This window comes from Oenanthe melanoleuca, chromosome 11 (assembly GCF_029582105.1).
Source record: "Oenanthe melanoleuca isolate GR-GAL-2019-014 chromosome 11, OMel1.0, whole genome shotgun sequence".
In the NCBI taxonomy this organism is placed as follows: Eukaryota; Metazoa; Chordata; class Aves; order Passeriformes; family Muscicapidae; genus Oenanthe; species Oenanthe melanoleuca.
In genome coordinates, this window is record NC_079345.1 from 15,504,191 (window position 1) to 15,521,403 (window position 17,213).

General features: G+C 39.6%; 1 protein-coding gene across 2 annotated transcripts in view; it reads left to right on the top strand.

Annotated features, from left to right (window-relative positions):
- The first annotated feature begins 854 nt into the window (after window positions 1-854).
- The window catches only part of DPY19L3 (dpy-19 like C-mannosyltransferase 3), a 35,059-nt gene continuing 18,700 nt past the window's right edge, over window positions 855-17,213 (top strand). Inside the window, exons 1-11 of one of the 2 annotated variants that reach the window (XM_056500530.1) lie at window positions 855-1,007; window positions 1,243-1,309; window positions 2,314-2,456; window positions 3,854-3,987; window positions 10,332-10,422; window positions 11,280-11,401; window positions 11,603-11,748; window positions 13,393-13,516; window positions 13,963-14,097; window positions 15,749-15,880; window positions 16,937-17,038. In XM_056500530.1, coding sequence (XP_056356505.1) covers window positions 2,354-2,456; window positions 3,854-3,987; window positions 10,332-10,422; window positions 11,280-11,401; window positions 11,603-11,748; window positions 13,393-13,516; window positions 13,963-14,097; window positions 15,749-15,880; window positions 16,937-17,038 — 1,089 coding nt within the window. In that variant the 5' untranslated portion in view covers window positions 855-1,007; window positions 1,243-1,309; window positions 2,314-2,353. The remainder of the gene's footprint in view (window positions 1,008-1,242; window positions 1,310-2,313; window positions 2,457-3,853; window positions 3,988-10,331; window positions 10,423-11,279; window positions 11,402-11,602; window positions 11,749-13,392; window positions 13,517-13,962; window positions 14,098-15,748; window positions 15,881-16,936; window positions 17,039-17,213) is intronic. The other variant, XM_056500529.1, reaches the window with a different exon arrangement.

The following is a 17,213-nucleotide window of genomic DNA, read 5'->3' on the forward strand; positions in this document are numbered from 1 at the left end:
TCCCTCAGTGTCCCTCAGAGTGCCTCACTGTGCCCCGCCGTGCTTCAGCGTCCCTGTGTGCCTCAGAGTGCCTCACTGTGCCCCGCCGTGCCTCAGCGTCCCTGTGTGCCTCACTGTGCCTCGCTGTGCCTCAGTGTCCCTGTGTGCCTCACTGGGCCTGTGTCCCTCAGAGTGCCTCACTATTGCCCCGCCGTGCTTCAGCGTCCCTCAGTGTCCCTCAGAGTGCCTCACTGTGCCCCGCCGTGCCTCAGCGTCCCTCAGAGTGCCTCACTGTGCCCCGCCGTGCCTCAGCGTCCCTGTGTGCCTCACTGTGCCTCGCTGTGCCTCAGTGTCCCTGTGTGCCTCACTGGGCCTGTGTCCCTCAGAGTGCCTCACTATTGCCCCGCCGTGCTTCAGCGTCCCTCAGTGTCCCTCAGAGTGCCTCACTGTGCCCCGCCGTGCCTCAGCGTCCCTGTGTGCCTCACTGTGCCTCGCTGTGCCTCAGTGTCCCTCAGAGTGCCTCACTGTGCCCCGCCGTGCCTCAGTGTCCCTCAGAGTGCCTCACTGTGCCCCGCCGTGCCTCAGTGTCCCTCAGAGTGCCCCCGCCGTGCCTCAGAGTGCCTCAGTGTGCCTCAGAGTGCCTCAGTGTGCCTCGCCGTGCCTCAGCGTCCCTCAGAGTGCCTCAGTGTCCCTGTGTGCCTCACTGTGCCTCAGTGTTCCTCAGAGTGCCCCGCCGTGCCTCAGAGTGCCTCACTGTGCTCCGCCGTGCCTCACAGTGCCCCGCCGTGCCGGATTTCCGCCGCACGCCCGCCCCGCGGAGCTCGAACCAGCGCTGGAGAGGCGGCCGGGGCGGGGGCCGGGCCTGTGACGGGCGGCTGTGCCCGCCCCGGCTCTCGGTCTCCGCCCGGCAGGGCCGAGCACCCGGCGCCGCGCCCGCCCCTTCCCCTTTCCTTTCCCTGTCCCTGTCCCTTCCCTGACCGCGGCGGGGCCCGGGCCCTCCCCAGCAGCGCCGGCAGCAGCGGCCGCAGGTATCGGGGCGCGGGGCGGGAGGCGGGCGGGGGAGCCGCGGCGGGGCCGCGCAGGCCGCGGGGAGCCCCGGGCCCGGCCCTGCCCCGGCCCTGCCCGGCTCTCCGAGGCTGTGGGGCCGGCTGGGACCTGCCCGCCCCGGCGGAGCCCAGCCCTGCGGCACCGCCGTGTGAGGAGCGCTGGCACCGGGCGAGCGGGGTGGGGATGAGCGGCTTGCCTTTGTTAATTAATTGTCAGGTGTGCTGCGATAACAAACGGCTCTTCCAAGGCGTGAGCTCGCGTCGCTCCCCCTGTGTTTTGCCAGGTGCGTGCGGCGGAGGCGAAGCTAATCCGCTGTAGAAGCTTTAAGCAAAGTTGTGCGGTGGAGGCTGTTCCCTGCAGCGCTGCCGGCAGCAGCCCGTTCCACCGGCGGGGCGCGGGGAGCAGCTGTTGCTGGGATGGAGCTGGGATGGGGCGGGGATGGAGCGGGGATGGAGCGGGGATGAGGCTGGGATGGAGCTGGGATGGGGCAGGGATTGGGCTGGCATGGAGAGGGATGGGGCTGGGATGGAGTTGGGATGTAGCTGGGATGGAGCTGGCATGGGGCTGGGATGGAGCTGGGATGGGGCCAGGATGGAGCTGGCGTGGGGCTGGCATGGGGTTTGTGCCCCGGGTGCGATGGCACTGACTGCCAGGTGCAGAGTGCAGCCTTCCTGTGCTCAGAGAGCACCTGCCAGCTGACAGGGAACCACTGGCTGAGCTTTTCTTCTTGTGATGTTCTCAAATTCCGTGGTGTGTAAAGCATCGAGTATTCTTTTAATGTTCTCTTACCTATTTATAACACAAGTGTTCTCTGGCATCGTTTTTGCATCTCTTGACCCCCTTTTTTTGGGATTTTCTGAAAGCCAGGATTTAAATGACTGACTTCATATTTTAGGCACCCAACTAAAATATGGTGAAAAGACTAATTTTTTCTTTGAAGGGCTTAGATTTCTTTAAAAAGGGAAGCCAGGTGTGCTTTCTGAGTCAAGGGCTAGAAAAGTGAGGGCAGTCAAAATAATGAATCATTGTGAAAACCTGTTCAAGAGAATGTAAAATGGTGAATGTTAGTGTTTATAATTCTAAGATAATGTTTTCTATACTTTCAGTTGCTGACTGGTCCAGATTTAAATAAAAACCTTGCATTTTAATAACATAGACTTTATGTACAGTAGAGTTACAGGAGTCAAAGTCTGTGATGTCAGTAAGATGTGGTTTTATTTTCACATATTTCATATAGTATCAAGTGACTGTTGGGTAGGAAGATGCATTGCTTGTATGTCCATTTAGGGATCAGGCTGAAGAATAATGAATTAAAGTGACTGACATCATGACAACCATAAGACAGAGAAAGGTTGGAAAAGGCACAGAAGCAGCTGAAGATCAGCCTTCAGAGGAGACAAATGTGAAGCCTGATGGGAAAATTCCACCTGGTGGGTAATGGAAAACAGAGTGACATTATGGCTTTTTAGTAGTGTTTTGGTTTTGTTCTGTCCTAAGCACAGCTCAGAACTAGGTATGTGCCAAATGCATTTCCATACTTCAATATCACCAAAACTAATTGGATGAGACAGAGCTTCTCATGCAGATTGCTGCATGTCAGTCTTATCTCTGTTTTAGAACCCTAGTTTGAATTGGTGGGAACAATTTTTTCATTTTATTGTTGGTGGCACGCTATCAGATCGTATGTGGCCATCCAGAGTTCTCAAAAGAATCCCAGTCCAAATCATTGGTAATGTAAAAGGGTTTGAGGACAACTGATGAAATGTACCTAAAAATAGGCAGGTTGCATATAAAATCTGAATTTAACTGTAAACTTTTTAATTTATAGGACACTGGTTAGGTAAATTTAAAAGAGAGTCATTAAGTGTCTTTATTTCAGAATCTGTTTAAGTAATGAAATTGCGACAACATGAATGGAATTGTAGCTTTAGAGCTGACAAAGTTCCTTGATTTTTTGGGGGATTTTTAGATTAACTTATTTTAAGGGATATTTTGGTCTCAATTTGAAATGTTTCTCTGCATTTGGGCAGATGAAAGTTTCATTGTTGTTCTGCACAAACACCCTTAGGCTATATATGAAAAGGGCAAGTGATCATAGTTCTCCTGCAGCCTAGCACTCAGTTCCATGGAATTGCATAGTTGGAACCCTTAAGTAGATGTCACACACATTATAAAATAGCCATTTCCAAGATACAATTCCAGATCAGTAATCCATATTAAACCTTACATTAACATTGAAAATACAAAAACCCCGACAAACTCAAGCCCCAGGAGTGTAAGTGCACAATGGAGGCCCGGAGGTACCCAGAACCCATCCCTTCTTTGCCATCATCCCATCCCTGACCTTGCTCCAGTGTCAGCAGGAGCCCATCTGCAATTCAAAGCATGACACCATCATCAGAGGCTGCTTTGGCTGCTGTTCAGTCTCTTTGTGGGTATTTAGTGAGGCTTCTGAACCTTCACTGTTGTTTTTTACAAAACCTGAGCAAACCACCCCCCCAGAAAGGCAGCTATTTTTAGGCCTGTGAAGGAGATGTGAATTTCTTGCTTTGTCATCAGTCATCCTGTATTGCTTGAATTTAAAAAGTTCTGGAAGATGTTCCAATACAGATTTACAAATTAGTTTTGTATATAAATAAAATACACTGGTATTCCTAGATGAGAAAATAAAAACCACATCTCCATAAAGATGTGTTAAAACCAGGTGTCCTGTTTCCTGCAGAATGTACACTGTACTAGCATAGGCAATGGTTAAATGGCTTTCCAAAATCCCTATAGGTTCAATAATATGTTTCACAATTACAAACTGAAATATTTTTCTTCCAAGATCCTTCAGGTGGAAAGCTTTGGAACATACTCTCAATAACTGTTGGTGGAATTGTTGCCATCTCTCTTGGACTTCTTACATCTGTTTATGTGGCTACACTGCATGAAAATGACCTGTGGTTTTCCAATATCAAGGTAACAATCATTTTCATGGTTTCATCAGTAGTTTTGTGGAGCATTAATATGAGCATTAGTTGAAATTTTAAGTTTTGTGTATTTGTCTTGTAACCTGCTCAACACCAGAATATTTCATTTTAAAAAATTTGATTTAAAAAAAGCTGTGCTTCCCTTCTCACCATACTTCATCAGTTCTATAAATACCTGTCCCAAATTTTTCCTCTAAAAATATTGCTAGAGAGCTCCTATCTGAGTTGTAGCTATGGTTCTTCCAAAAACTGATCTTTATCTACAAAGAATTTCAACATTTTACTGTATGTTTTTCTATAATCATCTTACTTTTATCCAAAGCAGTCTAAAATTAAAATAAAAACCTAATGAAACAACATGCAAAATCCTGGCACATAGGTCTTGAATTGTATTTACACTGTGATATTGTAACACAGTGTAGGGACAGTCTCTTGGTATTCAATTTTATGTAATGTCATCCTAAATGTGCAAACCTCAAAATGTATTTCTGCCATTCACTAAACCCAACCAATTCCCAAGACCCAGGACTGACTAGTTCTTTCGTAGAATCACTGCAGAGAAAATAATGCAGCTGTACCCACAGCTAAATTTAACCAGAGAAAAGAACAGGTGAGTCATTTCCCTTTCAAATGCCTAAAATCCATTCTGCTGGGTCTGTGTATTGTGTTTTCAAAGAGTCATATATTTAACTGGAATACTTGCCTTGCAGTATGTGTTTTCTATGCTACACACTCTTTGTGGACCAGAAACATTTGTATTACCCTAATACAAATAATTTGCATTTACTGCAACAATTGCTGTTGTACTATACATGTAATACTGTGTTGTGCCCACCCTGATCTTCCCTTGATTAGATAGAGAGATTGTACACAATATATTGAAGGTACACCTTGGGTTTGCCTTTTCCTTCCAAAAGCCAGTAGTGAATAATTTCAAGATGTTGTGTATTTCAAAGTACAAGCAGGCATGGGCTTGTGGCAATGTATGAACATAATGGAGACATCTTTTTTTATTCTGTCAGACTGACCCAGAGGAGCACAGAGTTCACTGAAATAAGCAGTTCTGTAGTTGTAATTAAGTTGTCCCCTCAATGGATGAAACAGTCGTTTTATTTGATAATTATTGTTCTTATTTTAAGTACACTAGAATGCCATTAGATATCAAAGCTGAAATAAACCCCTCAGATTTTTTTCTAGTCTGGATTCTATTGTCTCTGTAGCTGTTATTTCATCCCATGGAGGTGATGGATAGCTGGTAACACTGCAACAAAAGCAATTTCAGCCAATTTGATGGAAAGATTCTAAAAATCATTAAGTTCATCTACCAGCAGGGTAAAGGAGAAAGAGTTGCAGACAGGGATGTGATCTCCACCAGAGAATGCATGAGGCTACAGGGCTCATTTGAAACAAAATTCTGCCTTAGGAGTAGTATGGGAAGAGAAGATGGCCTATGATGAGTCTGAAATTTCCTGCAAAGCTGAGGCAGGAAGGCTCATCCCAGTATCTGTAAAACAATCCACAGATGTCTCTGTGCCTGTGTGTAGGAGTGTGGTCTCTCCAGGGGTATGGACATGTTTTCCAGCACTTCTGAACTGGCTAATCTTTTCATTAAGCACATACTACATACTAAGAAAGATAAGACCCTCAAAAATTATGTGGATAATAAGTGGAAAATTTGCTTTTCTCTCTAACATTTTGTAGTTTGGCCAAAGCCTATATTTTTTCAGGTATTAACTGAACTTTCCAAAAGTTTGAAAAGAATAAGTTTTATTTTAGTTCATACTCTTGCCCAGGTTCTCAGAAGAGAGAACTGTAGTCTAATCCTTGCCCCACGGCTTTTGCATACCTTGCTTAGTGAAATGCAGAGGTGATCTCATTTCATTATATTTGTATTGAACATAACATAGAATAAATGGATGCATTACAAAAACACATCCAATGTCTTATCAACCCTCATGCCTGTGAAATACAGGAGAGCATCACCACTGCTCTGCAACATAGAAAAATTCTAAATCAGTTCTATTTCCATATATTTTAAACTACTCACTTCAGTCACCCTGAATTGGCTGTAAATATGGCAAATTTGAGGATTTATGTTGCTGAAATCTGATACAAAAATTATATAACAGTGTCTTATTCCTGTGAACTTTATTCCTTTCATCCAATAAGCTACAATCAGTCAGATGATAAGAATTCATGCCCAGAAGGGTCTGTGTAGCAACTTAATTAATACAGAGATGTAATGGGAGACCTGTTTTGTCATCTTTTCTTTTATATGAAGGTACTTTTCTGTTTGAAGAAGGTCTGCAGTGTTTTTATGACACTTTTGAACCAGGCATATGCTTGTATCTGCACCTTTTAAGTTTAAAAGGTGGAATTTTTATTCTGAAGACCCTACTGATACATGAAGACCACAACTACATATTTAAAAATTATGCAGTTGTACTCAACCCTAAAAACTGGAAGTAAAAAGAGTTTATTATGCAAAGTCATGATTCCTAACTCCTAAATAATTGGAGTCAGGGCTTGCACACACACTTGCCGTGATTGCCTTTCTGTAATTTCAATTCCAATTCATTGAAAGCCAGTTCAGTTTTGGGTGTCTTCCAGCAATGGTTCACCCAAGTAGAAAAACTGTCTGGTTGTTGTTGAACTGTTGTGTATTTTGAATATGGCTTTCAACAGTGCATTGATTTCAGCTGCTGCTCTGTGTGTGAGTCTTGTTCTTGTTTGCTGGTAAATGTGCCTGCTATTATCAATTAGCCATGGCCACAGGAGAAGGATGTACAATTGTTTTCTTACCAGAAAAACTGAAAAAGCACATCTTGAATAGTGGTTTATGCAGTGAAGGAGATACACAATTGCTCTTTTTCTTTTTATTTCAAGACTTTCTGGAAGAATGACTAAAAAAAACCCCAAAAAAACAAATCAGAAAAGGTTCAGCAAATCATGACACATAGTCAGAAGCTATGTTTTTGTCCCCTTCCAGCAGAGATCACAGGTTATAATCACTTATCTTGAAATAATTTTGAAGAAAAAATTTTTATCCCTTCTCATATACATTAAACCAACAAACATTTCTGTTCGTGATGATGGAAGTCAAAACAGATTTCTTATCCAAAAATCCTTTCTCAGTTTTCTGTAAATGTTCTGGCAGAACACATCTGAAATGGCTTGTCTATTTTCAGTGATTTTCAGTAGCAGTTTAGTGGCTGCCCCTCCAATGCAGCATCTTTTGGGAACAGAATCTGCTATGCAGATAACAAAATGGGAGACCACTTCTCCTATCAGCCATTGCATTGCTTGTTCAACTGCAGATTCTGAAAGAACTTTGAACAGGAATGAGCCAAGGCCATGCAGCAAATTATTACTGTAAGAAGTACATGTAAACTTCATAGCATTCATTTCTTCTTCACCCCTTCTGAGTAAGAATTCAGATACTGTTACTGATTTTTCCTTTAGTAAAATTGCTGCTTGCAGGAAGTCAGGAATGAAAATATAAGATTTTAAGTCTTTAGGATCTTTAGAATGAAAATATAAAATTGTAAGAATTTAGCATCTGTGCCAGGATTTAGGATCTGTGAAGTGCTCATATTTTCCTGTTTTACATTTTGAATACGAACCAGAGATTACTGCCTGGAGAAGCTGTGGCTGCCCCTGGATTCCTGGAAGTGTCCAAGCTTGGATAAGGCTTGGAGCAGCCTGGGACAGTACAGGGGGTGGCACTGGATAGGCTTTAAGGTCCCTGGTAGCCCCAAATACTCAGTGGTTCTGTGAAGAAAAGCAGGTAATGAGAACTGTACAATGTGAATGCTCAGGCATGAAGGGAAGGAGGGCATCCAGGATTTTGGCAGTATTTGTCGAGGTGTTAGGGGTACTTTTACTCCTCATCAGATCTGATCTGGAATGTGCTACTCAAACAGATGGGCTTGAGGTTAACCAGCCAGGAGAGCTGTCCAAGGATTTAATATCTTACTGAAGGCTTGTTCTCAACTGGGAACATTGACAGCAGCTCTGTGTGCTGAGTTTCCACTTGTACACAGGAGAAAATTTTAAAATCTTCCTGGTCTTAAATTGAAAACTAATAAATAGTTTCAATTACACAAATTTTGTTTTAGTTATCTCAAAAAAAGAAAAGTAATTGGAGCTTTATTTATGCTTATTATTTATAGAACTCAGAATTTGGCTGCTTGCTCAGCATTCTGCAGGACTTGTTCAAGGAGTTTGGGGAATGAAAAGCTCTAAAATTTGGCACTGCCCTTGAGAGAAAGTCCTTTGTATTTGGTTGTGAATACTTAATATTATTAGGATACAATTGCATTGTAGATTGAAATAATAAGCAGCTCCCTGTGTGTCCTAGAGAGGACTGTGTTCTTTATTTTTCCCTTGGAACAGTGATAGCTTCTTTGTTACAACCTCACAAAGTGAATATACAGACAGATAGGCATGTGCTCTTACAATGTTTACCCATAAGTCTGTATGTTTTTATTGACATGAAATGCTAGGAAAAGTATAAATTGCTGTAGAACTGGAAAAGTATTTTGAGTGAATAAAACAGATGTTATCTTAGCATGAAACAGATGTAAAACTCACTAGTGTTTGTCTCATAAAGTATAGCATTTGGTTGAATACAGCTGGTGCCAGGATTACAAATTAATCATGTTTGAATGCATTTTGCTAATTAGATCCCCCTCTGTGACTCCTCTCTCCTCCCCCTTAATAAATTCCAAATGTTAGCATTCCTTTTTTTTTTTTTTTTTTTTTTCCTTTATGAGCATTTAAGAGTCAGCCACTTTTTGGTATTAGAAAACTTTTCAGTAGAGATGAATTTGAAACTTGAGTTTGTTCAAAATCCAGCACTGACTTTGCTAAGTGTGTGATGATGATTTACGTGTCACAGGGCAGCTGGAGAGTGTAATTGTGAACTTAGGTTGAATTGCTTGTGATTTTATCTATTGACTTTTCTCAGACCAGAACTAATATTGGTTTGTCAACAATTGACTTCAATAAAACACATGCTTTGAGATAAGAACCTGCACTGGACAGTAGAGGAGAGAAGAGCATGATATTTTGTCAAGCTTTATGTTAGCTCTGAAATAGAATTGATTCTGCTCCAGCATGAGAGTTGGGACTGTACAAGAAAGTTGAAAGTCTTGGGGTTATGTGCAAGGTTGCATTAACAAGAATGGCATTCATAAGTCTCTGAAAAAGTTATATTCTGTTATTTCAGTAACATTCTTTTGCACAGAAAGATGAATTCATAATTCATAATTTATTTTTATAAATCAGACAATTTTTTTGGTGACTTGCATATACCACATACAGGGATTTGACTGGATCTTCAAATCTCAGTATAAACTTTTTCTAACTTACTGCTAAGGAGATATGCTTGCTGGGATGTTGTTTTTAATTTTATACTAAAAAGATAACTAATAACAGACCAGTTCTGCATAAGACAATTGTTAGTTCTCACCAGACTAGTTGTTCATGCCATCTTTGTTTTAATGTTGTTGCCCAAAGCTGTGGATTTGTTAAGTTTCATTAGGTCTTCACAACTGGTGAGATAACTAAAGGAGATGCATTCCAAAGCAAAGAGCTTTCAGATCTTACTAGACTCCATCTGCTGCAATATCAGCCAAGAAAAAGGCATAGTTTGAAATGTACCTGGTTTGAAATGTACCTAGTTTAAATAATTTGAACATTTTTTATTGGAAATAAGAAGTTCACCTAGCCCTAAAGCCAAGTAGAGTCCCTTTTCCATTCACCTGTAATGTAAGAGTGAGTGTGATGACAGCTGGCTTTCTGCAAGAATCAGTGTTGAACAAGTGGGCAGCAGCATCCCCTGCCAGCTGAAATATCCCTGGCATTATGGTGCAGCCCCCACATAGCACATTGAATTAATTGAGCCTTGAGCTGGCAAAGCCACGGAACACAATGGGATAACTACATCTGGGACAAAAGGTTAAATGCACAAAGCAAGGATATGCAGCTTTACAGTCCAGCTGTGGGCCCCTGTGCCAATCTAAGCTTGTCATATTGCAAAAAATAGTGAAATACCCAAAAATATTTCCAAGCAGCATATCAGAATCACAAAAGGCATGTATATTTCCCTAGTTAAGAGTCATTTACACCCCACTCATTTGCCTCTCACCCTAATGTGTCCATGTATGTTTACCTTTATTTGAACTAAGCTACTTGGAATATGAAACCCAAAGACTGAAGCCTTTCTGGAGGTCAGATTCTGTGGTGCTGCAGGAATTGGAGTTGGAGGCAGCTTTGGATGATGGTGAAAAGCAAATGGAAAATGAATTTACTGTTAAACTTCACTTGCAGGAGGTCGAAAGAGAAATTTCATTCAGAACTGAGTGTGGACTTTATTATTCGTACTACAAACAGATGATTCAGGCTGCTTCCATACAGCAAGGTATTGTAAACTGTAAAGTAAGTTTTGCAGCTGACTGTTTGTAGGTTTGGTTGGGGTTTTTTTCCTAATATAATTGAGAACAAGGCATACCATAACTATGAAAGATAGTGTAACAATTGTGTTGGAGACAGATTTATTCTCTTCCTATGCCAGGCAGCCACTAAGTTATGGACATAATAAATTTCACAATGATGCATTGATTTCTGTGCCACACCTTCACATGCTGATGAAGGCAATCACTTTGAGGGACAACTTTCATATCTGTTAAGGTTTCAGCTTGCTGGTTTATTCAGTTTATTACTTTCATTTTTTATTCTTCACTTGTTTAATTTGAGCTATGAGCTATTTCTGGGAAGGGGCAATGTTTTTTGCTGTATTCCTGTACAGCGAGTGACAAAAGGAGCAGCTTCCAAGGAAATCATATACAGTGGTGGGCCTTTTTCAGACAGTCTCATGTTTTCTAGATATTTAACTGTTGCTCCCTAGGAATTTTGCTTATACTATACATTTTTCAATATTAACTTCACCTGTAATTAAAGTAGTGCCAAGAACAATTCTCAGGATTCAGAATGAACCACAGATTCTATGCTGGGGATGGAAGTATAAAAATAAATGTTTTATACAGTACTAAATATATAGTACTTGAATTAGCACTGTGAGTCACATTTGAAGCAGGAAAGCTGAAGACCTCAGAAGGTCATGTTGATTCAGAGGTAATATGTTCTGAATCGTTGACTCAAAGTTTGCAGTTTCTGATGAGAGATTCTAAAATACCTTTGAAAAAGTTATTCACTGTTCAAATGAAGATGGAGGGGGAAAATGACAATCTCCTATTTCAATTTCTCTTTATCATTAAGGTTTACATGGTTTAGTATATGACAATAAAACTGAATCTGTGAGGACAATTAACATACTTGAAAGAATGAATGTTTACCAGGAGGTGTTTCTCAGCATTCTGTATAGGATTCTTCCAATTCAGGTAGGCATTTATTTATGGCTTTAGATTGTAAGTGCATTATGAAGATTGCGCAGTGAATCTTAGCTCCCCTTTGTAGATATTTTCTAATTAGAAATATTCCTGATACCTTTTAATTTGTAAAAACAAAACCTAATTCATACTAAGTATAATCCCCCCCAGTGAGTGTTTTAATGTCAACATCAGTATTCTTGTGTTTTACAGCAATACCTAGAGCCTGTTTATTTTTATATCTACACTTTGTTTGGACTTCAGGCAGTTTATGTCATTGCTCTATATGTAACAAGCTGGCTTCTTAGTGGAACATGGCTTTCAGGGTTGTTGGCAGCTTGCTGGTATATTACAAACAGGTAAGTGAGATTAAACATTCAATCTTTCTAAAATTGTACCTAGTTTCAAAGGTAAGGCATTAAAGCTTTAACTGCATGATTAATTGGACAAAACATGAAATTACAAGGCCTCTCTCTAATTAGCCAGAAAATAAAAAAAAAATGTTTAAATAACAAAAAATAGTTAGAAAATAATCAGAAATAAGCTGAGATATCAGACTGGGATTTTAAAGGTTTAGGAAGTTTCATTAGAAAATTTTGTCTTAAATTGGTCTCTGGAAGTGCACTACATCTTGTATGTCTGGAGCTCCAGGTGATGTACCCTGTCTTCTCCAGCCTAGGATCTTTCAGGTGTTAAAAGACATCTGCATGAAAGCTCTTCAGGGTGTCTCTTCATGGCCCCACACCTGACTGCAGGGGTTCTTTCCACAGCCTCAGATCATCTGAAATTCAGCTTCTCTCTTCCCTTTTTCTGTAGCCATCTTCTGCACTAAGCCTCAGAGAAAAACATGGTAATTGAGCTGTTCTAGTGCTTTATCACTTGACTTTGCAGATAAAAACCTAAGAACTGGCTTTATGCCAGAATTAAGCTGCTAGCATGCAGCTAAGACTGGTGACATTGGCTGTTATCTGTAAATTACTCAAGAAAATAAAAGTACAGTCTTGGTTCTACCAGAAGTATTAGATATGTTAATGAGCAGTTCTAAAGGAATTTATCTGCAAGCACATCCACTACAGAATAATTACAGGTGTGTGGAGGCAAGATTCTTTCTCCAAATATAAAAGTAATTAAAAGCCACATGCCATGTACAGTATTTCACACATTTCTTTTATGAGGTCATCTCTTCCATTTGGAAGACTATTTGGAGCAAATTTCTCCATCTTTCTAATAATAGGTGAACAATGAGAGCTTGTTTCTTTTATGCAATATAAGAAGTGCATGGAATGGAGTTGGGTAGAGACTTTCTGTCCAGATGAATTACATCTGAGGATACTGAGTAATTCTGCTTAGACACATTGTTCCCCCAGCTAAGAATGTCTCAGATACGTTGCTTACTTGCCTTTTAGCAAACATTTTCTCTACACCAGGAGAAAGAGAAAGTTTTTAACTTTTAAATCAGGTTTTGCAAATGACCATTTTTTGGGGAATTCTTTCATCACAAACTTCTTATGTTCAAAAGCTTCAAAAAATGACCAAAAGCTCATGAGCAATTAAACAGTGTTCAAGCTCAAGTCATTGGGATCACAGTGAAAATTATATTCTGTTTATATTCTTATATGTGCATTTGCAAACCAAAAAATGAAGTAAAATGACTGTGATGTGGAAATCCACAAGCTGGATTTTGGGAGTTCTTTTTGTTTGGGGTGTATTTGTCATTTCTAAATTACTCAAGCTGTGGTTCATAAGTAAGATGTAATCCATAGTATTTTTTTACAGTTAGTGAAGCAGAAGTACATCATTTGAGATGCAGAAACAATGGATAACTTGCAGAACCTTCATAGTGATTTATTTTCAGAGCAAGGTGTGTTGAAGGAACTGGAGTGTAGAACCTCCATTTTTATAAATAAGGAGTTAAAATAGCACAAAGATGCCTGTCATTGCAAGCTCTCTGTCACCAAGTGTTTGCTTGATTTTAAATTTGTGAAACTCTCTGTTTTATACAGAGTAGATACTACAAGGGTAGAATTCACCATTCCTTTAAGGGAGAACTGGGCACTGCCATTCTTTGCTGTTCAGGTAGCAGCCATCACATACCTACTCAGAACTCATTTACAGCCTGCTCAAGAAGTGAGTATTTCTGACAGGTATGACACAATAAACTTAGTAACAGAAAACTGTCCTGATCTGCAAGAATTAAAGCAAATGGGTGATACAGTTTATTTGACCAGTAGTTCTTAAGATACTGCTCCTCATTTTGATCAAGTAACTGCTGTTCTTACCACAGTAAAACAGTGTTGCATTTTAATCTGGGAGCTGAAATTGAGATCTCACTGTTTTCTTGCAAATGGTATTACAGTGATAAAATGTAGGCATAAGTCAAGAATTTTAACTCCAATAAAATGTTTGTTGTCCTGCAAGCTGTTATTGCAGTTAGAAAATCCAGTGTTTTAAAAGTTTTACAATAAAACCAGATTAAGATTGGGTTTGTTGGGGTTTCTTTTTGCTTGATTTTTTTTTTGTGTTTTAACAAAGGAAGCTATAAAGTAAAATAAAACTTTCTTCACTCCTTCCAGAAGCTCACACTCATGGCTATATTCATAGCAACGTTTCTCTTTAGCCTGACTTGGCAATTTAACCAGTTTATGATGCTGATACAAGCATTGGCATTATTCATACTGGACTGCTTGGACATGCTTCCCACAGCAAAGGTAACTTTCTCTTTGGTAATAATCTACTTTTGTTTCTTTGTCTTCACAAATCCAACAGTTTTGAAGATGATTTCCTAACCAGTGGCCTGGATGCCCAGAGTAATACAGATTATACAGTGTGCCCTGTGCTTTGAAGTAATCACAGTGTATATACCCTGCAAGTGTAAAAGTGAATGATGAAAACAACACCATTTCTGATTTTTGTTCACTTCAATACAGTTCATGTCTATTTAATTTTTTTCTACTTTTGTTTAGACACTATTTGACACTTCCAAACACCATCCTAACAGTTGATCTGATACCACAGCTTTAGCATGGCCTCTCGAAGCTGCCAGAAGAAAAAAGTACTGCAGGAAATCTTTGTGTAAGCTGAAGTCAAAGCAGTGTAGGAATTTTGCCTCAAGCATTGTGCATCCTCATTTGCCAGTCAGGGTCAAGCTCTGTACACAGGAGGAGGATGCAGAGCACCAGGTGGCTGAGGAGAAGCAGCTGTCTTGCCTGCATTGACATTCACCACAAAATAACAGTATTGCCCCTGCTGTGTTGCTGAGCTGGATAAGCCAGAAAATAAAACAACTCTCACTAAGAAGATCAGGGATCATTGACAGTCAATCTTACAAAACAGAAATGTACTGTACAAGATGAAAATGCTGGCTTTGACTTTAACATTGCTGTGAAATTCTACCAAGATCATTTTAGGCATGGTGAAAGCTTGTTCTGGTTGGAAAAGGTTCTGATTTTTGGAAAGGTTACAGGAGAATGAAGAGTAATTCATATAAATTCATTTTAAATTTGAAGCAGACTTGAACTTTACTGATTGTATTAATTTAACTGAAAATGAGTATGGTGTCTGCATATCAAGATAAATGGCTTACTTAAGTTTCTGAACCCTTCATTATATCTGCAACTGCAATCTGAAGTCAACATTTAATTTGACTGGTCAGCTACCTTAAAAGTCAGCAAGTTACCAACTTCATCCTGAGTTATTCCAAAACAGACTCACCACCACTGTGTCTGTACTCATTTTCAAAAAAGTACTGTTTACAATTGTTGGAGTTTGTTGGGCTCTTTGATACTGATTTACATCACCGCTGTCATACAAGACTGAACTTGGGATCTTTGTGTGAGGTAAAATGTATATTTTGGTACCACTGTGTCAGAAAATCAGCTGGGGTTTTGTGTTTACATTGAGCTGAGCACTGATAATAGTTTAGCATAACCCAAAAGGGATTATACTGAACTATTACTGAAAAGTTTGAGAAGGCAGGTGGTTTGGTTGCTGAACTGCACTAAGCCATAATTCTTTGTCATAGACACATCACAGAGGCTACAGAAAGAGTTTTTGGACTAAAGAAAATAAAAACAACTTCCAAATACAAGTAATAAATATTTTCCTCACAGTGCAGTTATTTATCTGCTTGATTATAGGATCAGGCTTCCTTAAGTATAAAATGAGCAAAAAATATTAACCGAAGTAGTTCAGGACATAAATATAAAAAGGATATAGTAATGGCTTTAAATGTAATGATTTACTGCAAGATGGGTTCTTTGCAGGAATAATTGATGTTGAAATAAATTCTAAAGCACATTCAGAGAAAAGCAGTGATGACTGTAAAGGTTTGTAGACATAAAAATCTCATTATTGTTACAGGTTACATGGCTCTATATCATTCAGATTTCTGGATTACTGCTGGTCTGTGTCCTACAGTTCTTCAATTCTATGATTCTTGGATCATTACTTATAAGTTTTAATGTTTCTGTCTTAATAGCAAGAACAGTCCAGGTAGGTACCAAAATGTTTTTCTAGTACTAAATAAAGAATATTTACATATATATATATATATATATATATATGTGTGTGTGTGTGTGTGAGAGAGAGAGAGAATGAGTAATTTAGATGCATTATAATTTTAATTTACTAATACTAATTAGAGGAATTAGTATAGCATACAGCAACCCAAACATTGCCTGATCAAATAATGAATTCTATTACACTAACTGCAGCTTAGCCAAGCACATCAGACATCATAATTCCATGATTGCTATTAACATTAGTGATTATGCAAGCTGTAGTATGGATCCTGAAAAAAAAATTGCATAACTGGACTTGACACCTGTTTCAGCACGACTTGGCTTGAATTTATGGATCTGCCTCCAACAAAATAATCTGTAACAGCTAGGACAACTAGGCTCATGTTGAGTTCAGCTACCTGAAGTCCATTGTTTCTCTCAAAGATTAGGGTTTTTTTACTCTAGTTATAGTTCTCTTTTTTCTGATTCTGGCATTGGTGACAGCTTCTGATCACAATGAAGGAGTTTACATTCCATTAGGAATAATGGAATAAATAAATAGGAGTTCATTCCTATTGTCTGTACCTATTCCCAGTTGCCTGTGAGCAGCTCATCTGGATCTGGAGCTTGTAGCTGGAAAATTGCTCAAAATCTTATCAGCTTACACAGCTAGAAGATACCTTTGCCATGTTTAGGTGGAAGGTATAATGAGTGGGTATTTTAAAAGACACAGTATATTGTAGAAATTAGGGAATAAGTTCTGTAAGTACAAGAGGACTGCTGCCCAAACAAGGTTGTTGGACTGCTTCCAAAACTGCCAGATCAAAGCTTTTATGACATTGTCCCTCCAGTTTAGTGCAAGAAGTATATCTTTATTCTTGGTAATTGGTTCTGTATCCATTTTTGCTTACATGACCCTAATGCAAATTTGGTGCTGCTCAGGACTAGCAGATCAGCTGTTTCAAATAGCCTGTGATGCTTCTGTGCTAAATACATTGAAAAAAAAAAAAAAAAAAAGACTGAAATACTAATATTTTCTTTTTTGTAGAAAAACCTAAAAAAGGGTGGCTTGCTTAATAGGCTTGGAAAACTTATCCTCCATGTTCTACTAGTCTTGTGCTTGACTCTCCTAATAAATAAATTCATTAAGGTAGGCAAATAATTTTTAATATCAAAAATTACACGTTGTATTATGTTAAAAGCTGTTTGTGAACCATATACAGGAATATCATTAAATAAAACCTGCAGTGAGATTTCTCTGCATCTCAGAAACTGCATTTTAGAAATTAAAGATCATTTTGCTAATCTTTGATATATGGATTTGA